The sequence below is a fragment of the Macaca thibetana genome, chromosome 4 (assembly GCF_024542745.1).
Source record: "Macaca thibetana thibetana isolate TM-01 chromosome 4, ASM2454274v1, whole genome shotgun sequence".
NCBI lineage: Eukaryota > Metazoa > Chordata > Mammalia > Primates > Cercopithecidae > Macaca > Macaca thibetana.
The window spans coordinates 138,185,117-138,210,998 of NC_065581.1; the positions used below are offsets into that span (position 1 = coordinate 138,185,117).

Genomic DNA, 25,882 nt, shown 5'->3' on the forward strand with positions numbered 1-25,882 from the left:
GTTTATATACTAGTCTGTATAATCTCTTAAAATCTATATTTTTGATATTTCAAATATATAATTCAATTAAGTTCAAGCTAGAAAGAATTCTATTGGTAATAACCTCTTACTAAAGTTAGTAATTGATGGAGAAATTCAGGCTGATTAAAAGGTAGCATGTCAAGTAAAGGGGAATAATCTGAAATACTGTAAACAAATACATGAGATAATTTAAATGTAAGGATACAACAATTAAATTTATCTCCTCGGGTTAACTTATTCTAAGCATGAGAAAATGGTAGTGAAGAAAAAATGTGTGTAAGATTTTGCAACACATACATATTTGAAAAGCATCTCCCAACTAGATGAATCCACTCTGTTCCTACAAACTATTTTCTTCTATTCAACTTCTTATTTGTGTACATTTTGAAAAGTCATTTCTGGATCTTATCATTCTTCCCTGGAGATCTTGCCTTTGGCAATTTCAACGGAGCAGAAAAAATCCTGAACACATGCTTCCTACCTTTTCCAAATATGAGTTATCTACCTCTGTCTATTGTTAACCTCTTAGGCAGGGATCACAGACCTAACTTTAAATTCAAGCTTTAATTTTATAAGAAAAGCTTTATCTTTTAGTATGCTCATCTAGAAATGCTCAAGCTATGAACCTAAAAGAATCTTCTGATTTTTTTAATCTATAAGCATCTGGGAGCAACTCAAATAATAGCTATCCTAAGTGTGAGGGGAAGTCATGTCTGTACCGTACCACTTATGGTGTTTATCTTTGAAGTTGATTAAATGTTTCTAATGCTTACTCTACTTAAAATAAGAAATGTCAACTTATATAGAAAAATATAAAGTCCTCTACTAAATTTGCTCTGATGATATGCTTCTCTCTATGTATATGTGGGGATCTTATCCTTTAGGTTATAAATTCAAGACGAGTAATTGTCAAGATATTTTTATTATATATTATACATAATATATAAATATATAGTAGAGCCTAAATGAAGACCCTGGATAATGTTATTATTTTGATATGATGCTTGATAGAGAGGATAGGATGGGATGTCCAGAGGTCATTATTACTTTTCTATCTGGTTTGTGTTCAAATAGGATACTGGCTAACTAAACCTTAAGAGAAGTTAAGAAAACTGGAGGATTAGAGAGATAAACAACAAAGAGAGAAGTGATTTTCTTCCTACCTTAAGTTTCTAGGCTACTTAAAAAAAGTATTTGATAAACACCTTGAAAAATAAATGAAGGACTAAATCTGGAAAGTAAATTGTAAATATGATTCGTATTTGCCACTTGTTAGTCTATATTTTATAAAATTTGAAAAAATAAAACACCTAAATTTTTCTAGCTGTATAAATTTCTCTTTGTAAATGTAAAATGTCACTGTATCCTCAGAGGGGAAGAAAACAAACCAGAAAGACAGTTTTGAGCAAAATCTTATGTCACAGGTTACTGTTTCAAACTTCTTGTGGTATTATTTATTTTATCTTTTTCTAGATGAGATAAATACCAGTTTTAACAGCTGACATTTTCAATGTTAATGTTTAAGTCAAGTGCTACTAAAATATACTCTATTGAAAGATCACATTCTCAAGTAAAAGTAGTAAAATGTAATTAGAATTGTGATTTAATTCTGCTCTTGGATAACTTTATTCACTTATATTTTAAAAGGAATGCATACTGAATACTGATTAATAATATACAATCTTTGTGAAAAGAATGATATGAGCAAAGACCACCTACCTGTAAGTCATTAAATTTTAAAGAAATTTAGTAAACATAAGTAAATGTATGGCAATGGGAGCATACCAACAAGTAGAATGATGAAATATTTGACTTCCAAATCCAACTTTTAAAATCTAAGATGTTTTAAATTAATTGGTAACAAATGCCAAAAGGCTTTTTCACTAGCCAGCTTTCATTCCTTAAACTAAATTTTAATCAAAACCTCCTACAAATTTACAAAAGTTTGAAGTTCTCTTTAAATAGCCCATGTCTTCAAGTATTTTTTCACATTAACTACTTGATTAGAATGGCAGAAGCAGGTTTTATAGCTTTTGGTGAGGGCCAATTCTTTTGGCATAATGGATGTTTCTTTGCAATGTACAGGTGACCCAAATTCTCTCTTGTATAAGCAATGTTCAAGTTTGCAGTGTCCTCTTCCGTGTTCCCTTTAAACTAGTTCACATGTCTATAATCTCCCTTACTCTATGATGTTGTGATTATCTGTTCAAACATCTCAACCTTTCACGGTGTACCTTCACAATAGAGAGACAGTACGCCATTCAGTTGTGAATCCTTAGGCCCTAGTACTGTGCATAGCCATAAAGTAAGAATATAATAAAACCAGGTTGAATGAATAAATGAATGAAATAAGCTAGTAAATGAATGAAATAGCCTAATAAACGTCAACTATGGAGAAATAAGCTAAGAAAGGTCAACTGCAGAGGCAATCAAACCCCTTTGGAATTAATTGAGAAGATCATTTATAGACTCACCAGATAACTGCCAATAGTTACATAAAACTACACAATGTATTATTTGTAGGAAGTGGTGCTAAAGATGTTAATGAGAAAGATAGAAAAATGATATTTTAAAGATCGGCAACTGAGGGTCTTCTAGCTGGAAGTTTATTCACCCTAATGGATCATATTATTAAATGTATATTTCTCCTTGTTGATTTCATAGCAAATTCTAATAGTTAATACTGATGGAATAGGTTCTGTAATCTGGTCTATAAAGTTAGTGTGATATGAAAAGAAATCTGGAGACAAGTATCTTTAATGATTTTGCTATATTCATAAAATGTGGCCTTGATCATTTTATTCAAAATAAAGTCAGTATTAACTGTACTGACCAGGTATGGTGGCTCACGCTTATAATCCCAGCATTTTGAGAAGCTGAGGTGGGATAATTGCTTGAGCCTGGGAGTTTGAGGTTGCAGTGAACTATGATGACACCACTGTAATACAGCCTGGATGACAGAATGATATTCTGTCTTTAATTAATTTTATATATATATATATATATATATATATATATATATATATACTTTATGGCTATGCACAGTACTAGGGCCTAAGGATTCACAACTGAATGGCGTACTGTCTCTCTATTGTGAAGGTACACCGTGAAAGGTTGAGATGTTTGAACAGATAATCACAACATCATAGAGTAAGGGAGATTATAGACATGTGAACTAGTTTAAAGGGAACACGGAAGAGGACACTGCAAACTTGAACATTGCTTATACAAGAGAGAATTTGGGTCACCTGTACATTGCAAAGAAACATATATTATATATTATATACATTATATGCTTGTATATAATACATAATACATTATATATTAATATATATAATATATTTATATAATATAAATATTAATATATTTACATATTATATAATATAAAATAATATATAATATATAATTATATATAATATATAATATTATATAATTATATATAATATATAATATTATATATTTATATATATATATGCTTAGCTACAAAAGCTTACCACTAAATTTCCCTACTTTGGTTTGCAGGCAGTGAGGAAAGGAATGTTTGATGGCAGTGTTTCTTGTCTTGTTCTTATACCAAAAGTCATTAGACTTTGTATTTATGAGACTTCCCAAAAATTTTCTAAGTACTAGGAAAGCAGATTATATTAAAGATAATGCCCTAAATGCTTACAATACAACGCAGTTCATCAAAGTTCAATTACCACACTTCTATAGTAGTTTAAAGTTCTGACATCAGGCTCCATATTTTGGAATTACCACATCTATATTCTGTAATTTATAAGCAACGTTCTTGTTTGGTACACATTTTAGGATATTAGGCATGAGAGATAATGCCAAATGTTTCCTAAGAAACAAAATGAAAAGTGCAACAGATTATGAGGATTCAAACAAGCACATGTTGTTATTATGATTGTACCTCGTTCTCCCTTCTGACACTTCTTCCTTTGCACTGTACACTTTCTTGTCTCATTTGTGGGGGGACACAGGTTACCCTTTGCTGAAGGATGCTGCATTATTTCTCGGACCCGTGTTTCAGTCCCTCTTTTGAAGCCACATGTTTTTCCCTTCTTCGTGCATGGACTCCAAGGATTCCATTCACTGACCTCACAGTGCACTGAAACAGAACAGAAGAAACAGACTCAGTTGGCTCACAACCACTTTCACTATTGTTGAGTTAAAAAAAAAATTTGCTTCAATCAAAACTTGCTCAAATTTGAGCAGAAATCTTGCAGATCAAAGTCGGGCAAGATGACCTAAATATAAAAACAAGAGAATGGGAAAGGCAGAAATTGAATGTTTTCAGTTTGGTACTCATTATCAGGTAAACTCATTTTTGCATTGGATTTCCTTTTTCTTTAGATTGATTAGCACGGGCACTAACCTTACTATAATCACTAAAATTGATCAATTCTTTATAATTTCCAGAGCACTGCTGCAATTGTTGATTGATCCTGACCTGAATTTGAAGAACAGTTGTTATACTATGTGTTAGAGAATTGATTCTCAAACTTTAGCATGCATCAGAATCACTTGGAGGGCTTGCTAAAACAAAAAATGCTGGAGCTTTCCCCACCAGCCCCCACCAGAGTTTCTGATTCAGTTAACTGGGGTAGGACTGTGAATTTGCCTAACAATACAGGTAATGTTGATTTGCAGGTACTGGGAACACCGTTTGAGAAACTCTGTGTTAGAGAACGCTTGAGCAGAAAATGAATCCAGGTCTTTGGCCTACTATTTACTGCCTTTTCTTACTTCATGTGCTGTTGTATGCTTAAATATTGATATCTGTTACTGAGTATGGTTCAGACATAGTGGTGTCTATTGTATGTGAATTCTGGGTCAATTTCAGCTGATAACCTGCTTCTAAAATTAACCTGATCAAGTGATTCCTAAGATGACCTGATGTACTTTTTCTGAAGCTTCTTTTGGAGATTTGATTCCTTTTTCTGTGTTAGTTTCTTTTTTTTCAATAATGGCTTTCTCAGGTTGTAACAGATTTTTGCACTTCTAAAGAAAAGAAACATCTACAAGGTGCTATTATATTTATGTCCCTAAAACTTTCTAATGTATAAAAACAGCTAGCAACAGTAACTCTTTCAGATGATTTAAGACTGTCTTTCCACAAAAAGAAGTTTCCAGTAACCTCCCTTATTGCCTTCTGATTTAATGATTCCTTACTTTAGAGCAGAATACTATCTCTCATAACAGCCTCAAGAAAGATAACTTAAATGTTTTAGAAATTTAAATCCATTTATGATACATTTTTCACAGGCCTTTTCAGGCAGTTTTAGGTCCCTGAGTGCAACATGGAATTAAATGGAATTGATTAAATACATGACTTTAGGTTTCTGTTAAGTGAAATGAACTCTATTGAACCATTTTAAAATAGTCCTCATGCTCAGTTATACCATTACAATTTTCATTCAAGAGTAGAGTAACTAAGTCAATTAATAATATTATAATCTCTTGTTGGTTATGGATATTATCTTGCAGCATGCCATGCTGATATTAACCATTAAAAACTAGCGTATCCTTAGCATTCCAAAAAAAAAAGCACCTCCAAAAAAGCAAATGAGAAGAGGAAAGTCAATGTTTGTGAGCTGTCGCTTTGTCCAGTATTCATTTAATTCCAGAATTAAGAGGACTGAATTAGAAAAAATTATCTGATGTGCAAGTGACCAGAACTTCGGTGCTCTTTCGTAATAGCAAAAGTGGTCTAGGCAAATGTATACTTGGACTTAAGGAAAACATATTTAAAAAAATACAGCTTAGGTAATTATTAGTTTACAGTCAGAAGATGAATGGTTTTAAAAATTAAATTCTAAGGACAACCTTAGATAGTTTCATTGGTGGAGGGCACATATTCAAAACTAATGAGTTTAGGTAGTAAAAAGCTCTAATGAGACCAGAGAGCTAAAGCACCATGAGATGAGGCAAATTTATCTTAGAGAAATACTGTAGAATAAACCTACAATGTTAGCATCCAAATAATATTTCCAGAAAAAGAATGAAAACTGAAAAAAAGTGCTAAAGACAACACAAAAGGTGATTTAAGTTCTCTTCAGATCATTTAATGAACAATGTGGAATCGAAGCACTCCTTGGTTAAGAGGTAGTTAAGAAAAAACAGAATATTCACCTTCTGTGTTCCTTCTAGCTTCTGTATTAAGAACAATCTGAAAACTGGAAATCTTTAGCTATTCACTAATGAAGCAAATGAAGCACATGTCTCATAAAGGCAATGAGCTCCAGTTCCTGGGAATGATTGTGATGTGGTTGATCATCAGTGCGAGATGCTGTAAAAGCAATTCCCGAATTGGTAAGAAAGCTGAATACGATGTCCTACTAGTAATGTCCTACTAGTAATGACTTTACTTGTCATTTTGCTCTAACTCTTGTTGACTAGTTGCATGGTTACCTATAGAACACAGCAAGAGAATGTCCCTTACTACTCAGTGCTTGGAGTGAGACATATTCTCTCTGTGATTTCTTGAACAAATCCAACTCTCTAAGAGAGGCAATGAGGGTGACAAAATGACAGTGCAGAAAGGAAGCAAATATCTGGAGCACAAAGTGAAAAGAATATGTTCTCTTATAAAATTTGGTTCAGTGGATGTTTCTGTTCCATTTGACCTGCAAACCGTGGAAAGCGGATATATTGTGGCATACCTCTTTCATCCCAGCTCTGTATCAGGGTAGCATTTCCTCTGTTTATGACCTTTCCTCTCAATTTAAAATCTCGATAGAAAACTAGAAATACGGTGTGGATTTTAGCAATGAGAAAGACACATTCTTTCTGTTGGGTGAGTAGTGGGAAGCTGAAGTTAAGTTACTAATGACAGCACTGAAAATAACTTAAAATGTTTCTTTGGGGTCATCATTTTGGCTCTCCGGATCCTAGTTTTCACATTTGTAAAAGGAACAGGCTTTAATATTCCTTCATGATATAGAAGCAGGTCATTGTCATCTTCCCTGAAATTCTGGACTGTACTAAAGGCATAGCAGGTGTAGTACCTGTAGGCTAGGCACCATATGATGGGAGACATATCTTATCGAGCAAACAACAGGAGCCAGCCCTGAACGAAAGTTGGTGATTTGTGTTACTACAGTGTTCTAGGTCATTTGCATCTGTTAAATGAACCAAATTCAGTAACTGGCCTTTGGACTGCTAAACTCTCTTCCAAAATATATAAACTTAAATGTAGTTGCGTTAAGAAATAAGTAGTCTTAGTCTTACTAGTAGTATAAATTATCAGTAAGCTTTAAAGACAAATGCAATAGTGCCAAGTGTGAAATGATCTCCCTGACAGAAAAGCATTAATACATTTCAGGTAAATAGCCTTTCCAGAACTGAATGTTACAACTTCAACAGCTGAAAAAATCTAACTATGTGCCTTTTTTTTCCGGGTAGAGAAATGTTGCAAACATTCTGCAACTCATCCTGAATTTCTGCTCTTGAATATTCCACAGACGTGTTTTCTATTTTTTTCCAGTGTTTGGAACTTATTACCTCTAATCATCAGCCCTCAGGACCTATAAGAAAAAGAACTTGTAGTGCTTTTCTTTTGTACTTTTTACCCTATTCCTAGGTTGCTTTTTTTCCATGTGTTTTGAAGAAAAAATGTAACCAAAATGAGCCATGAACTATTTCAAGACCGTTGTTTTCCAGATGCTTCTAAAATTATCTTTAAAATATCTATTTATTGTATTCTATCAAAAACATTGTTTAGAAATAAAAGTGCTGCGGTGGACTTGAAATGGTTAACCCACCACTTTAGAGTTATTACTCCAGCACTTTAGATTCTAAGGGACTCCTAAGATGGGGACCCCAGGGGAGTCCTGGAGACTATCTTGTACTGAATCAGGAGGGCAGTTGTGTGGATATGCCAACATCACCGCAGCATCAAAGGTTCTTATAATTCTTGCCCAGGGGATTTTGAGATTTCCTAGGCTATTTTCCCATTTGGTTTAGCATCTGCTTCCCAAGTGTTCATCAAAGTTGTAGCTGTAGTAGCTGCACAACGTTTAAAAGAGGGAAAATATAGCCTGACAGTGATCTGTTATTTAGACAAACAACTTGTCTGAGGGACCTCCCCTTCAGGAAATTCAGCCTGCAATTAATCAGACCCAGGGACTGTCTTAATCTGTCAGTGTGAGTAAGTCCACAATCCTCTTTATTATATATCAATACCCGTGGAAGCAGAATATTTCAGCATAGCAGTGTGAGAGAAAAAGAGTGAGATTTCAACTAAATCACTTCCAGTTCCTAGGTCTTTGATCCACTTACTGAGCATTAATGGGCTGTGTCAAGAAAGTATATGTTCCCTCCTTGGAAAATAACTTTGGTCATTAGTTGAGATCAGACTTAGGTGTTTTATGAAACTGTTGCTTTAAGGTAAAAATTAAGTTCAAGACATATATGTATGTCACATAACAGATCACTGTCAGATATATATATATATGTGTGTGTGTGTGTGTCTTGACTGAATTTTTACTTAAATAAAAGTCATTAAATAATTTAAATAAAAAGTCATTAAATAATAATAAAAATAAATCTATCATGAACAGAACAGTTGAAACAATTATTGATAGTCCTTAAGTAATAAGGAAGCACCCACTGTATTAAATTGTACTATAATACATACTAGATAAGGTTATAAAAAACACCTTTAAGAGAGTATCTTTATAAAGAAGGATAGAGACAGTCTTAAGAGATCTCAGCCCAAGAACCTTCAAGTTCTTTTGACAAAGGACTTTGAAAAGCACTTCCATGGAGACTGACATTATCACTTCTTCAAATTATTCCAGGTTCTCCTTACCAATATTGACACACTCCATAGTATGGTTGTTGGCTTCCAACCCTTCTGGGCAATTGTCAAGGCACTTTCCAAGGTGTAAGTAAAATCCACTTTTACATTTTGTGCAGAAATTTTTGTTGAAACAGGTATCACAGTCAGCTTTGCATTCTGAAAGAGAAAAAAGAAAGAGAAATATGCCTGCATTATGTTCTCTTAACATAAAACTATCTTTAAAACATAAAGTTTTATGTTCTGCATGTGTCAAACACAGGCACACACAACTTTAGTATCAAATAAACACCTGAAGTCCAAAATTATTTTGCCAGACTGAATTCAGGATTCCTCCACAGTGATTTAGTTGGTGTACATTGGTTGTTGATTTTAAAATCATTATACTGATTGCCCTATGAAAAAATCTTTGTTTTGTATATATATATAGCCAAGAATATTTATAAGATGAAATATCTGTTTATATTAAGTGATAGTGAAAATGTTTCATCAGAACCTTAAGAAAATATACAAAGGATATTGCCTTCGTGTTGTTCTTGAGGGCTATTGATTCTTACAACAAATATTTGATTGCCTACTATGTGCCAGGCATTGTTTTCTATATTGGTTGACAGCAATGCACAAGAGAGGTAAGAGTCAGGCTTCAGAAAGTTTACATCTGGGAGAGGACATATGGTAAACAGTAACAATAGTTCACCCTTATATGGCGCTTACTGTAAGCCAGGATTGCTACAATGTTTTACAATATTATTAAGTCATTTAAAGTTTGAAACAATCCAATGAGGTAGTCATTGGTATAATTTCATTTTACACATAAGGAAACTCAGGCTAACAAAGGGTATGAAACTAACCCAGGACAACAGATCAGACTGCTTTTTGAAACCAAGCAGTCTAGTTCCAAAGTGATAGGTGCTCTGGAAAACAAACAACAACAACAACAACAACAACAACAAAAACAACAGCAAATGGTGGGAAAAAGAGATGGAGAACGGTTGACGGGGGAACAGGCTGATTATTTTGGATAAGATGATCATGGAGTGTCTCTCTGAGAAGGTGACATATGAGCAAAATCATCAATGAAATAAGACAGCCAGCCATGCAAAGATGTGGGCAAAAAGCTTTCCAACTGCTAGAACAGCCAGTGTAGAACATAATTGCAAAGGCTTGAGGTGAGAAGATCTTACAAGAAGGCAAGTGAGGCTGGTGCAAAATGGCTGAGGGGGAGTTGTAGGAGATGAGTTTGGAGAGATTGATGGAACTACATATGATATTTGAATAGAGTGGTATTTCCTAATTTACATTTTTGAGAAAGCACACTTGGTCTGCAGTGTGAAAAACAGGTTTTCAGGGTCCAGATGACAGTACTCCCAACATTTATTTCCCATTGATAAATAAATGTTTCAGTTGCTCTGGAATCTCTCTTGAAGTCAAAATAGCTGAAATGATTCGACAAGTTAGTTAATACTTGGATTTTGTGTTGATAATGGAAACTCAGATGGAATTGAGACTTACAGTACTTTTCTATAGGTTCAATGAGCAATAATCACATTCCCAGCTTTTGCTTTCAGAATTAAAAAGAAAACCAAAACATGAGTGCTTTTTTGTAAGTTAGTGATAAAAATTTTCTGGTTCTGATGGTTAAGTCCAAATATGGTTTAGCCTAATTATCAGATAAACATTATTGTTTACTTAACATTGAATATCACAAATATATTAGAGGCCATTTCAATCTGGAAAAGTCACCAAGGATGAGATAAAAATACAATTTCGTGTAGGCACTTACTTGTACACTTATTTATATCTGGATATCGAGTTCCATAATATCCACTTGGACATGAAGAGAGACACACTCCAATCTGCTTCATGCCAATTCTTTCCAGAACAAAAAATAGTCTGGGCTTACATGACAAACATCCATTGTAATCTGAACATGTTGCACAGCCTCCTTGGCAGCCTTGACTGACGTTAGGATGCACTGCAGAGACAAATGTAGAAAGACATTACAAAGGTTAAACCACAGATATAAAAGTTAGATGACATTTTCTGGGCAGGATATACGTTTTCTTTCATTAGGTTTCAATTTGTTGGTAATGAGTAAATGAGGTGGGATTTTTTTCCTACCAGTTTTTGTGATCTTTTATTTCCCTTTAGCACATATATTGTTTTTAATTTCAAAGTTCTTAAAATTGAGCATTTGAAAAATAAGAATATACTGCCTCAAAGGACTTATCTATGTATGTGTGTGTATACATATTCTCTTTATATGTAATATATACTGTATAATTATGTATAACTAATTATACATATATTCTCTCTCTATATATAATATCCTCACTGAACTAGCACCCTGGGAGATTGGGGACTGGTAATTTTGTGCTCATTTACACAGTGAAATTAATACACATTTGCTTTGCTTTTCATTTACGTAATGGAGGATAAGCATATATTTCTAATTTCTTCAGTAAGTAAAATAATGTACACTAGGGCTTAACTTGAGTAAGGACACTAAGTTTTATAATATCTGTTTTGAACTGTGGTGTATTAGAGAACACAATTTTACTTTTTGATCCAATGCAAACTGATGTTGGAACTATGTTAGCTGTTGAGCACCCCACAATTCCTTCATGAAATATTTCTTCTCACACGAGCTTAATCATTGCCAGTTCAAATAGATATAATGGTGAAAATGTGATGCTTATCTCACCAGTATTTCCATGTGGATCTGTGACTACTTATGGTAATTTATGTTCAATATCTTCTCTTTTGGGACTGGAGTCTTACAGTTTCTGTGCCCTCATCTTCTACTTACTTGAGTGAAATGTATATTTGGTGAGAATGGACCAGTCTACCTTAAGAATCACTGTTACACACATTCCAGGGTTTTCAAGAGTTACCAATGTGTGAGTTAAGAGTGTTCGTTAGCAAGTCTGAACAAACAGAAACAAATATTTGGGAGACTTATGTTTACTTAAGATCATCACAACTTTAAATCTTCTTTTAACTATTAACTAGTCATCATTACCTCTGCATGAGCTGATAAAAACTGCTAAGGGGCGTTTCTCATATAGCTGGTGTTTAGGATTATTTCTTTTCCTATTGTGTTCTTCACTCAAGTATATTGCTAATAGCTTTATCGTCCTTTGAAGATGCCAGAGGAAAAAAAAATCATAATCCTTAGAGAAAGAAAGATTCATGCACAGGAATCTAAAGGCATCCCAGTGTATTTCTGGCTTCTTTTGTTGGTAGTAGAAGGAGTAGACTCTGATGGACCTTAGCATAGTTAAGTCTGTCTTTACAGTGACGTTTGGTTATTGCTAAGTTCTTTACCACAAAAACAAATCCCTCCAGGCTTAGTTAGAAGAGGTACCCATAAGACCAAACAGCCTTACCACAGGAGTGCACGGGTTAGTTACAGAGAGGTCATTCGGTTGACCAGCATCCTCTGCCTGTAGGAAACCATCCCCAAATCAGCCACAGGAACCACAAGCAGCTCATTCTCGTTCCAAGACGTTTTGTAAATAAACTAAGGAAATGTATGGGGGAAGGGAAGTCTGCTTTTCCTGTGCATGCTCCTCTGTGGGGGTGGGGCAGTCACATAAAGTGGCACAGGAGGTTTAGACATTACAGGGCCTGGGGGACTTGTAAGTAAAACTACTTTCCAAGTAACACGGTCATTTTTCATGCCAGTAACTCAGCATTTGGTGACTTACACAAAACGTGTACATATTGTAAGCTTGCAAATATCCTAGAAGGGAAAAGGGGCAAGAGATTTCCATGTGTTCAGACACGTGTTCAGAATCTATCATCATCCATTTCAAGAAGCAAGAGGTGTAGATAAAAACTTGTAAGACCTTTTCATAGAATTGTCTATGGAAGAGTGGACCTCAACTTGAAAGAAAAGTGCTTCACACTCAGGGCACTAAGAGACTCTGGGTTTAAGGAAGATGGACCATATTGGTTCATGCCAATCCATCCCTATCTCTGAAATGTGGCTGCTGAAAGAAAACACACAGTTCTAATTTTATGTATTCTGAAACTTTTGCCAATTATGATATAATTTTAAATATATCAATTATTAATGTAAACATGATTTACATATTCAGAGCTTCAAAAAGTGACATTCCTTAAGATAAATTTTATTTTTAAAACTAGGTTTTGAATGTTTGGAATGTTCTCCAGGAGAGAGCTTTGAGTAAGTCTCATGATTGTAACCGTATCCACTGAAATTATGAGATGTGCCAAAATACCTTGCTTGATTCCCTCTGTCTCTAAAACTTTTACTGATGAAATGCAGCACAGTCAACATTGTGCTACAATAATTCTTTTTGCTTTTTTTTTCATATTTTGATTTCCTAGGCAAAGGTTTTTTAAAAAATTGATTTTTGGAAAAGCAAGAAAGACCTAGTTGTCCCAACTTGCAATAAAATTTTGTGTCTTAATCAATGAATTTTGAATATGGGCAATGAATTTTGAATATCAAATGATGGCAAACCTTATTTCTTCAGGGAGATTTAAATGTTGGCTGTGGGAAGAGAGAGAAATGGAGACTATGAAGCTCAGATTCAATGAGTCTAGACTTTTTTATGGTTATGTAGTATAGTGACAGCTTTCTTGAATGCCGTATAAGGATCACACAAATTACACAGTCAGTATTACACAACTAGGTACAAATTTCCCAAACTTCATTTTAAGGCAAGAGATTTCACTTTTTATATGGAAACCACAAAAACTTTGGTCTATATTGACTGTAACAACACTTTCAGCCATAAAATCTTGTGATTCTGAGACAGAAAATAGAATTTTACTTTCTCATGTGTCTTTCTTTTTATTACCCATTCAATATTAACTTCATTTTGCATTTCTAAATCACCTTTTTCAAACAATATTTTCCTACTATTATTTGAAATTGTTGGTGGAGAGGTAGGGAATGTTTCACAGAATCTCAATGTTTGAACTTAATCTTAGAAAACGAGTTGGAGTTTATCAGTACCTAAGTGGCCATGTGTGGCTAGAGAAGGAAACACTAAAATGACCCAAGCTGGGAAGGAGACTGGCATGAGTTTGATGCAACTGGTGCATAAGTAGTGGGGAATGAAGATATGGGGAATAACAAGAAGATTGGAAGCATCAAATAGATCTAGATTACAGAAACTTTTTTGAGATAGGCCAGTGAAATTCTTCCGTAAATACAGGGTGTTTCAATCACACTAGTGATTGAAATATAAGATTTGAATTGGAAAGGAAATTTCCCTGGCAGTGTGGCAGGCATGCAAACTAGGAAAAGAATAATGCAGTGGTCAAGGTAAGAGGCTGATGATAACTTAAAACACGGCAGAGGCAATATAATGTAGTGAGGAAGGGATGTATGTTTCAAGGATATTTAGGAGGTGGTATCAATCAAATATAGTGGCCAATGGCATGTAGGCTGAACAAGAAAGAGGATTTGAAAAGGTGTGTTTCTAGGTCCAGCCTGTGAATAGAGAGGGGAGGGGCTACCAAGCGAGTAAAAGTCTGCAGCTGGAGAGTAGAGCATGGTGCATAGAATACCGATGTTTAAAAAGATAAACCTGGCTTGGAATCATTAATTTTGCAGATTTTGTGAAATATCCCGAGAGTGATGCTTAATAGATGGAGCTTACTTTGGAGTGGCTGTTGGAGATGTTCACATGAGTCTCTGACAGTGATTACTTAATTAGAAAAGGCATGGGAGCTACTGGGCCTGGCACAGTGGCTCACGCCTCTAATCCCTGGCGGGCTGATCACATGAGACCAGGAGTTTGAGACCAGCCTGGCTAACATGGAGAAACTCCATCTCTACTAACAATACGAAAATTAGCCCAGTGTGGTGGTGCACATCTGTAATCCCAGCGACTGTAACTGCTTGAGCCTAGGAGTTGGAGATTGAAGTGAGCGCAGATTGCACCATTGCACTCCAGCCTGGGCGACAGTGAGACTCTGCCTAAAAAAAAAAAAAAAAAAGGAGAGGGGGGAACTAATGAAAACTTAAAGAAAAAGAGGGCATCATGCAAAATAGGGGACATTTGGTAAGAGAACAAAATGTATTATCAGCAGCTTTAAACAATACTTTGAATTTCTAGGTGACTCACTGTTGCTTTCAAAGCATACTCACATGCTAAATTAACTGTGGTAATTGCCTTATGATATAAGTAAGTAGAAGCTATCATAATCATTTATTTCGAAACTTCAAACTTGGACTCAAATGAATGCTGTAATCTGCTGGAAAAATAGTGAGTTTAGATCAGAGGTGAAAATAGAGATCTTTGATATCTGGTAACTATATCTTTATATATAAGTACACTTTAGATGTGTAATGGGGGTAGATATGAATGGGAAAATGGGCATAATTCATGGAAACTTTAAATTGGGACTTTCTACTAAAAATGTGTCACATACACAATGAAATTAATATGTCTATCCTTAAAATTAAGACAGAGGGAAGTATTATTTCTTGTTTATTATGGTTAGTTGTACGAAAAGGGTATACACTGATACATAACTTAAACCTACTTTCAGTGTCTGAATTGTCAACACTCCCTGAGTAGGAAACTTGAATTTCACTATCTGTTAAAGAAGACTTCCTACTATTTGATAACCTTTAACTTGTGATACATAACTAATGCAACCATTCCTAAGGGACTTGCTATTATCATAAGAGTTAATTCAACTTTGATAAAACATCCAGAATATAGAATTTTAAATGGAACCAGAACATTTGGTCAATATACAGCCTTTTGCTACTTGTTTTCAATGTTTATGATGAATCAACTAATACATTATTGGGAACAAAAATTCTGTTTCTGTGACAATTTAAGTGCAAGCTTCAAGCATTTGCTTTACTTTAATTTACTTCTAAAGCTCAGTTACAAATGTACTAACAGCTACTGTAAGTTGTTATGTGAAAAAAATCCACTATTGCATGCTGTTAATTACTGCTGATGATCATTTATTGGTAGCTAATTTCCAGAAATGTAAATTTTAGTAGACTTTAGACTAATAAAACAGGCTTGACTGAGTTGAAAAGAAGTGCCAGATAATAAAAGCAACATTGATTTTATAATCTAATTAAAAATTAATAAACTCACAAATTTGATCTAAGTTAGTTTTAATAACATCAAAAACATCATATACAAAGTCTCTCCAAAGCATACTTGTCTGCACAACATTCGCTGCCTGTTTTTCTGCATGCAGTGGCCTTAAGAGACAGGGTAGAGAGAAGAGACCAACTGAATTCTACAATCAAAGGTTTTTTTACATCTGTCCTTTCCTCCATGCCTTCTCTTTTTAGAAGTGTGCTCACATTGACTGTATACTTCCTAAGGGAAGAGGTCTTATGGTTTGATAATTTCTTCTTCTTTTTTCCTCTATAGTTTCAGGAATTTGAGATAATTCCCACCTTCCATTCAAGGCAGCTATTTATTGAATACGTTCTCAATAAAGTGATTTTGATTATTGAAGGAATGAACACAATACATATAAAAAAGCTACATTTAAAAAAATAATAATAAACATGTTGTTAGGCGCAGTGGCTCACACCTGTAATCCCCGCACTTTCCTTGAGCCAAGGAGTTTGAGACTAGCCTGGGCAACATAGCAAAACCCTGTTTTTCTAAAAAAAAAAAAAAAAAAAAAAAAAATTAGCTGAGCACGGTGACTCACACCTGTGGTTCCAGCTACTCAGGAGGCTGAGGTGGGAGGATCCTTTGAGCACAGAAGGCCCAGGCTCCAGTGAGCCAAGATTGTACCACTGCACTTCAGCCTGGATGAGAGAGCGAGACCTTGTCTAAAAAAAAAAAAAAAAGTTAAAATAGTAAATATTTAACAGAAAGTATCTATAATAATTTAAGTGGGCTATGCCTATGAATATCTGGCAGAGAAATCAAGTTCCAATTACATAAACTTTGAATGCTTAATTATGAAATCAATCATTCAAAGTGAAGCCACATAACAGCTTTTTTATGTGTCATTTACTTCAGTAATTCATTCCCTTAGAGAAAGTGTGGCGCTTTTTCTTGTCTAAGTTAGGACAATGCATTTCTACCATATCTTGGGACTTGATTATTACAGAGTCACATTTAACTTTGGAGTAATATTATACTTATTGAAAATTAAGAGATGTTTCCCGATTCCTCTGGAATGTTTGGCAATGTTCACTTTAAGAAAAGTCTAATGTTAAAAATTTGAATTATTTGGCTGTCTCTCTAAACTTCTGCCCAGTCAACCCAAGAAAATATTCAGAGTCAATGTTTCTTATTTGTTCATGTGTTAAAGCTTCTAAAGTAGAGCTGACAATGGTGGGATCTCTATAACCATTTAGGCAACTTGAGAAATTTAGGTATAGATAGCAAATTACGTACAAAAGGTTTTTTGAATAAATATAATTACTTATTGGGATACAACACTCCTTTTGGATCATGAAACTATGATATTTGGGTGAATACAGGTTTATTCATTATTATATTTTATTGATAACTTATTGAAAGAACCACATGTTTATATGTCCAAATATATACAGACCCTGCCATTTTTGAAATACTGTTTATCATCTGATGGTTTTAGGGTTTTAATATACCAACGTTTTGACCATTAAGTCAATTAAAATTCACCTATGCTATTTAAATACACATATTTAAATATGTGCACATATGTGTTTATATGTATGTGTGTGCATGTGTATATACATATACATATGCATGCATACGTGCCCATGCATGCACACACACACCAACATACAAATTCTATTGGTCTTTCATCAAACTCAAAAGTACAGACATTAATTGAACTGTAACAGCTAGGATAATAGAGTCTGCTGTATATTTTGCCCTACTAAATCAACATTTAATCTGAAAGTTTGTGCCTACACCAAAGATTGAAAGAATTCCTAAGAGTCTCAGAGAGGAATGTCTTCACCAGCTGCTGAATATAGCCCAGTTGGTGCGCCACCATTATTATGTGGGGAAACGTACTGTTTTTAATGGAAATGGTTTCTTTGAGAACTTGGAAAATCTTTCTTTTTCTCTTACTGAATAATAATTTCCTGAAGGGAGTCTAATATTTATATTCTATAAATACTTTAAAATAAAACCACAGCAATAAGACAAACCTAACATTAAACAGCAAATAGCTGGGCTTTCCACTAAAATCAAGTCAGCCCAAAATATTAAGAAAATGGCTAGCAAATGATGGTAGCTGTAGAATTCATGAAATCTAAGATATGATGAATATTTGGGAGCTCAGTGCCAACCTGCTAACTGAAGGCTATGCTTTGCCTAACCACATCTAGTACAGAATCAGGACTAGAAATGAAAGATAGATGCAAGTAGGCTTCACTGTATATGGATACACTGTGGAAACTATGATTAAGGTTTTCAACAAAAATTTCACCCACAGTGTGCTCAACATTTCACGTGATGCAGGAAAGGCAGGAATGAATAAGAAATCTAGTTCCTGAAGACATGATGTTCATCAGGTAATAAGTAAGTAAACAAGGAATCAAATGGTTAAAGATTGTAATGAGTGTTGTTAAGGCAACAAACAGGTGGATAAGGCAGAGAATAACTCTGGGAAGCTTCCTTAAATACATGTCAGGGAAGACCCTTTAAGGCTACTCTTTAGCCAAGGCCTGCAGAATAAGAAGGAGTCATAACGTAAACCCAGGAAGAGTATTTCAGGTAGAGCACCAGCAATGCAAACAGTATAAAGCCGTGGGAGAAGCTGGGCACCAGGAGTAACAAGACAGGAACTAATGAGGCTGCAGTGTGGTGAGTGCTATAAAATGAGTTACAAAGGGTGGTTGGAGCCAGATCCTCCCATCCCTTGAGGGCCAAAGTAAAGAACCTAAGTACATGTAGCCTCTGCATTTCTAAGTAAATATTAGAAGGAAAGGAAAGAACACATTTTGCCTGATATAGTTACTTTAATTTGTGTTAATTTTATGGATCTTGGAACTGAACCAGCATCTGTATTCCATGAAAATATGTTCTCTTATTAACTTTTATATTAGAGGAGAATGTTCTAACTAGCAACAAACTTGGGAATTTACATCCAGATTCCAATCTTTGAAGACGCTGTGCATCAATCTACATGTGTTTTGCTCTTGGGACTATCTCATTTCCCCTCTGTTCCTCCCATCTTTCTCTAGTAGTAATTTTAGTTTGCTTTGGGGTTTTAATTTTCATTCTGTGTATGTGTGTGTGTGGGAATAAGTGGGGAGAAGTAAAAAAGTTATCAAATACATAAAAGGTCATAAGAACAAAGAAAGAATAAAAGGCAAAAAGATTACAGTCTTGCATATACTCTTTCCTTGTATTTTTCTAAATTCTTACCATTAGCAATGCGTATTGAAACAGTCTAAATAATTTAGAGTAACAACACTGTGCTTTTTACTTCTAATTTAATATTTCTATTAGTATCTTAATATTATGACCTTTAATTCCTTAAATTAATTCAAAATCTATGGACTAATTTCAAATTTGATACTTCAAAAGTAGTAAAAATCATATGAACTTTCCTGTGACCAACTGACTAGCTACAGTTGATGCTGCTGTTGAAACTGTTACAAACTACTCACAGAACCAAAATAAAGAGGTATTTGTTTTGTTTTTTTTTTTTCCTAACTGCAAGTAGAAAAATCCATTGTGAAGTGAAAGCACTCTGCTATGAGTGTAAAATGTAAGGTACTGAATCAACATCCCCAGCTGTTGCTAAGAGAGGGAAAGCTTCCCCTTCTCCAAGTGGCCATGTTCCCAAGTGGAGGTGAATAGAGGACAAGAGGGGGTGGATGGGGGTGATGAGACCCAGATTCTGTAGAGAGCCAGGACCTGTTGATGAGTTAGTGGGTGGTAATAACAGCGTTTTTCATGAGACAGATCCAACAGTGTTCATCCAACAGTGGGAATCATTATGTGCTGTGGTCTGGCTGAGAGAGGCATTCCTTTTTTTTTTTAAGGGAAGAAATAATTAGAAATCAACATAAACAGAAAATGTGATAGTTTAATGGTAATGAATCCGCATGAGTGAGTCCATAACTACTAACTTCACATTCTTGAAAGAAACAAACTTCAGTTTGTGCTAAAAACAAACTCCACTTTGTTATATTATAAATAAACTTGGATATTTGTGCTACATAGCATGCTAAAGTAGCATATCTGATGGCTGAGGCCTTAGCATAAGCAAACAGCAAGTGAGAGACTTTTGGTATTTCAACAGGCACTAGAAGATGTACAAATAGTGAGTATACCATTTTAAAAAAATCCAGCTTTATGTATCACATATAAAATTCTGAGCAAAGAAAATAAGTGCATTTTTTTCCCTAGATTTACAAAATTGCTAACAGAATTGAAGAGGAATATACATGCACCTTTGTAAGTATGATGTATCTTTATACTTACATGCATAGCTCCCTGCATTGCGACCTCATTCAGAAATGGATCCCACACACTTCCTAGAAGAGCACAGGGACAGGGTGAAGAGGTACTGGCTCTGTACTCATCTAGAGTCTGATTTTGAACCCTAGTTCTCATGTTTTCTAGCTCAGTTACCAATATTTTTTTTCATCCAGTTATTCATTTAAAAAATTAAATTATTTGACATCCACACAGTGTTCTAGTAGGTAAGCATACAAAGATGAATATAACCAATTATCTGTGTCAATGAATTTCCAGTCTGATTATATATTTAGGCAAAAGTTGTTTAATTTCTTTGAGCCTAGGCTTCCTCATCTGTAACACCGGAATATCTGCTTGATATATATTTAAGAGGATTAAGTGAGATGCTGTGTAAAGTGCCTAGCACTCTCATAGACAATCATCAAAATCATAGGTATAAGACACTTTAACTCAAGAGGCACTAAACCCATCCTATATTATCATCATCCATATTTGAAGCAGCTGGCAGTTTTATCCAATAATAACTCTTAGAAACCTCTAAGCAAGGAGGCTGAAAAGAGGGCACATTCTGAGGCTTCTAATACAGGAGCTGTGAGAAGCTTGGGGAACCAGGAACTCACTAACAGTCATAGAGAGTGGCTACTTTTTAAGGACCATAGACACAGACTTTAACAGGAGTCACAAACAACTCGGGCAAGAACACCTCTGAGGCACTAGCTGCTCACTGAAGACAAACACCTACTTAAACAGACTGAAAAAGGTAAGATATGGCATAGAAATGATATCAATATGGTACTAAGAAACCGAAGGTCTATATGGTATAGAGAAACCAAAGTTCTAAAGATTCTAAAACTTTACTGTGTGTAAAAATGGCCTGGATTACTTGTTTACAATGAAGAGGTACAGACGCCACTCCCAAATATTTTGATTTGGAAGTGAATCCAGTGGATTTGGGTAAGTGCATTGATAAGAAGCATCCCAGGTGAATCTGATGAAGGTGATATAAATACCGCACTTTCAGTATTACGTTATCATTATCTTCACAAATAATTGTTTATTCAATGATTACTGGAAGCAGTCTTCTAGGTACTGATCATACTGAGAGACAAAACATAGTCTCTGACTCAAGAAGCCTACAATACAATTAATAAAATAATACTTTTATATTCTAAAAACCATAAATGTATAGACTAGAAATTTATTGCAACAAATTAAAAGGCAGTAGCAATTACTGATAATTGAGATATTTAAAGACTACAGAGAGCAATTAGAAATGGTTATGGGACTTGAAGAAAAAGAAAAACTGAGACAAATGGAAAGAGGGAAAATGTTATGAACAAAATGCTTTATGTAGGAATACATACACAATATCTGAGAGGATGGTGAATTTACCTACGGAATTTAAAGGGCTCTTGAAGCTCTTCCTTCTGCCTTAAATTTGCAGATGAGAATATTAAGATCCATATAGTCAGCTTCCAGCCAATAGAATCATAAACTTTGGTAACTTTAGAGGTATCTAGTTCAAACTACTTCCCTGCAACAGTCCACTTGATTATGTCTAGTAAAACAAATATCATGATACTTTGGGAAAGCCCATACAAATTTCTTATAATGATATTTATTTATTTATTGAGACGGAGTCTCTCTGTGTCACCCAGGCTGGAGTGCAGTGACACCAACTCCGCTCACTGCAACCTCTGCCTCCTGGGTTCAAGCGATTCTCCTGCCTCAGCCTCCCAAGTAGCTGGGACTACAGGTTCACACCAACATGACTGTCTAATTTTTATATTTTTAGGAAAGACGGGGTTTCACCATTTGGCCAGTCTGGTCTTGAACTCCTGACCTTAAGTGATCCACCCGCCTCATCCTCCCAAAGTGCTGGATTACAGGCATGAGCCGTGCCCAGCCTGTAACAACATTTATTAATAAACATCCCATCACATCAAAACTCAACTATTTCTCTCAGAAAGTTCTACTACCATAGAGAACACCCAGCAAGTTTTCTGCTTTTTCCTGAAGACAGTTTGTGAAACAATGCTTGATGCTCTTGCTTCGTATCTCCTTCTCCCCACAATAAGCTCATTCATGGGTATTCAAATGGGACAGGACGTTAAAGATCTGCCAGTTCACTTTGTCATCTAGTAAGAATCTCATCTATAATAAAGATTTCCTCTAATCTACATGCATTTCTTGTCAAATCCAAAGGAATTATACTAATAATAGGAAATTCAGGGTAGATATAAGAGAACTGTGGTAGTGCGGGAAAAGTCATAGAACTGTGAAAAAACAAAACAACTATCCCCCTACAAGAAATTTGAGGCTAAGTTTTGCAACTTCCTAGCCTGTGATACCATATAAATCACTTACCACCTTTGAGCTTTAATTGTGAAATGAGTATGACAAAACCTGTTCTGCCCATTCCAAAAGGGTGTTGAGAAAAAAATCAAATAAGATGATGAGAAAGTGTCTATATGCTGTACAAAATCATATTAATATAAGTTATTGCTAATAATGGGCAAAATGATACTTTTCCAGTTCAGGGTCAGATTTGAACTTTCCTCCTTCCCAGGAATAGAATATGTTTGATGAGAAAACGGATAACTGTGTTTGATGAGAGTATGGTATGTGTAATTGGTTTGTTTTTAAAAATTTTGCCTTGTCATGAGTCATCTTAGTTTAGGGCAACAGGTTATTGTAACTTTTTAAAGTTTGGCATATCTTGGTGTAAGGAAATAAAGAGACTGTGAAGCAACTCTTCAGTCAATGAACAGATAATTCTCTCCAAAAAGGCCATTATTAAACACATAAGAAATCAGATTGGCAGAGGATCCATAGAGCCTTTCTCTGGAATGTCAACCCTTGGAACCATCTGCTGTGTAGCATTTGGTATTACAGAATGGCCACAGGCGTTATTTCTACACTTGGCTCCACTGCAAAGTGACTTCAGTGAAGTCACTTACTTCTCTGGTCTCTCTTTATCTTCTTCAGTAACACGAGTGGTTTATGCTGCATATAGAATTCACAAAAATCTTCCTAGCTATTACAACTCTTGTACACTTAATTGACATGTTCATTTATTTATCTATTTATTTTGAGGTAGGGTCTCAGTTTGTTGCTTAGGTTGGAGTGCAGAGGCATGATTACTGCTTACTCCAGCCTTGAACTCCAGGGTTCAAATGATACTCTCATTTCAGCCCCACAGTAGCTGAGACTACAGGTGTGAGCCACCATGCCTGGCTAATTTTGGTATTTTTTGTACAGATAGTGTTTAGCCATGTTGCCCAAGCTGGTCTTGAACTCCTGGGCTCAGGAGATTTGCCCTTCTTGGCCTCCCAAAATGCTGGGATTACCTGTGAGAGCCACCACATCTAGTCAACGTGTGCTTTTCTGTTGCAGCAAATGGCTGCATGAAGATGCTACAATCAGAAATCTAGGAGCCCTCCTCATCCTCATCTCCAATCACCTTTCTTACAGATTCTACCTTTCTGAATAATAGAGTTCACATCTTCCCATTTCCTACTACTACTACTGCTACCATTACCAATCAGAGGGATCTTTTAAGAACAATAGTGGTGATTTTTTTTTTTTTTTTTTTAATGGAGTCTCACTCTGTCGCCAGGCTGGAGTGCAATGGCACGATCTTGGCTCACTGCAACCTCTGCCTGCCGGGTTCAAGCAATTCTCCTGCCTTAGCCTACTGAGTACCTGGGACTACAGGCATGGGCCACCATGCCTGGCTAATTTTTTGTATTTTTAGTAGAGATGGGGTTTCACCATGTTGTCTAAGATGGTCTTGATCTCTTGACCTCGTAATCCACCTGCCTCGGCCTCCCAGAGTGCTGCGATTACAGGAGTGAGCCACCGTGCCCAGGCAAAAGTTGTGATCTTATTGGGCCTCTGATTTAAAAACAGTTTAAGAGCTTGACCTGGCACTTCCTAAGTAACCACTCTGTCAAGTAGTCTGGTTTATTTTCTCACACCCTTACATTTTGTCTAATGAGGTATTATTAGTTCCATCTCAGTTGCAAAGGTAACTATTTCTCATTTAAACCTCCTCTGGCATTCTCTTTTACAGGCTTAATGCAAAGCAGAGTGTATTGGGGAAAGCTATTCATTAGGTCAGAAGATCTAGATGTACATTTTAGGTTTACCATCTCTGGCTATGTCATTTTGACCTGTTCCTTAGCTGTTTTCAGCCTCAATTTCTTTACTTATAAAATGAAATAATATCTCATGAAATTGTTGTGAAGGTTGCATAAGATAAACATGTGGAAGTAGCTGGTAGTGGCCTTTCTTTACTCAAAGACCTTTACAAGTCAGTGATCACATACAGAAAAGAATTGAATCAAATTATTTTCAAGACTGAATTTTGGTAACTGATATATTTAAAGCTATCAACTGAGGTTAGGAAAGGTCATAACAAAGTTATATAAGAATCCAAATAACTTGTTGACATGTGTTTGCCAAACTGGTGCTTTAAGTAGATTGACTTGTATGTTTTATGTGGTGGTCATGGGGTTACCATAAAAGGTTTGAAAATGCTTCAGAGAGATGGACAAAAAATGCACTATTTTTAAACATACAATATGTTAGTGTTTGGTAAAAGTAATTCCAGTTAATGAACTAGTGTGAAAGTTCAGCTATAGAATTAGTCAATGTGCCGAAAACGGAAATTCACTCAGCCAAGCTATGCCACTCCATTACAAGGCTTACTTAAAAATGCTAACTACATTTAAAGTGGACAATAGCATACTTCCTATGATTGTCACAAACGGCATGCTAAGTAATGACTCCTATTCATTGCTCATAAATTTTAAGACAAGAAAATACCAGAAGGCCTAATAAATTCCCATGTTTTCAGTTAATCTTCCTTCCACCTTCCTGCTTCATCCCCATATGCTGTTTTGTTCAGCTTTGTCTCTATTTCCCAGAGAAAAATCTGGGTAGGCATTAGGTTTATTGTAAACTAATTAATTTCCAGTGCTATTAAACAAATAAAAAAGGAGGTACTATATGGCTTAGAAATGATATCTAAAGTGCTCGAATTCATCTTTAGCCAAATATTGTTTTTTAATTCTGAATTAATATTTTCTTTCCTTAACCACTGTGAAATACTACAAGGGCAAGTTCCAGGTGTGTTTTGCTCATTTTCATAATTTTGGCACATAATAACTGTTTAATAAATAAATAAATGTATGATATTGTAGTTAGTGTTAAGTTCAATTTTGATTTTTTCTGTATTTTTCCCCTAACAAGATTCCTTTTTTGGCTTGTTAGCTTTTTAAAAATATGGTCTAAAACTTCCATGAACATGCAAAAAGAACCTTAAACTTTTGAATTCTAGCCCTAACTCAGCATTCTAGACATTTGGATGGACAACTCTCTAAGGTTAGAGCATGCTACAAAAATGAAAAGGGAAAGCTCATTGATCTTACTGTTGGAGGGATGGCCTTTAAGATCAGTTTTCTGTTTTCAGATAAATGAAAGATTATGAATTCATTTATACAGTAGATGCAATCAAATCACAGACTAAATGATTTGTCTAAATTATATAGCAGTATATAAACTAAAATCAATGTCCCTGCCTCCTAAGGTGGGATTTTTCTCACTAGAGTCAAATCAAGAACATCTAGACTCTAAGAAGGTAATT

At 35.2% G+C, this 25,882-nt stretch overlaps 1 protein-coding gene across 1 annotated transcript in view; it reads right to left on the bottom strand.

Annotated features, from left to right (window-relative positions):
* RSPO3 (R-spondin 3) overlaps positions 1-25,882 on the bottom strand; it is a 75,997-nt gene that overhangs the window by 35,636 nt on the left and 14,479 nt on the right. Inside the window, exons 2-4 of the mRNA XM_050788726.1 lie at positions 10,611-10,802; positions 8,840-8,986; positions 3,938-4,135 (exon numbers count right to left, since the gene is read on the bottom strand). Coding sequence (XP_050644683.1) covers positions 3,938-4,135; positions 8,840-8,986; positions 10,611-10,802 — 537 coding nt within the window. The remainder of the gene's footprint in view (positions 1-3,937; positions 4,136-8,839; positions 8,987-10,610; positions 10,803-25,882) is intronic.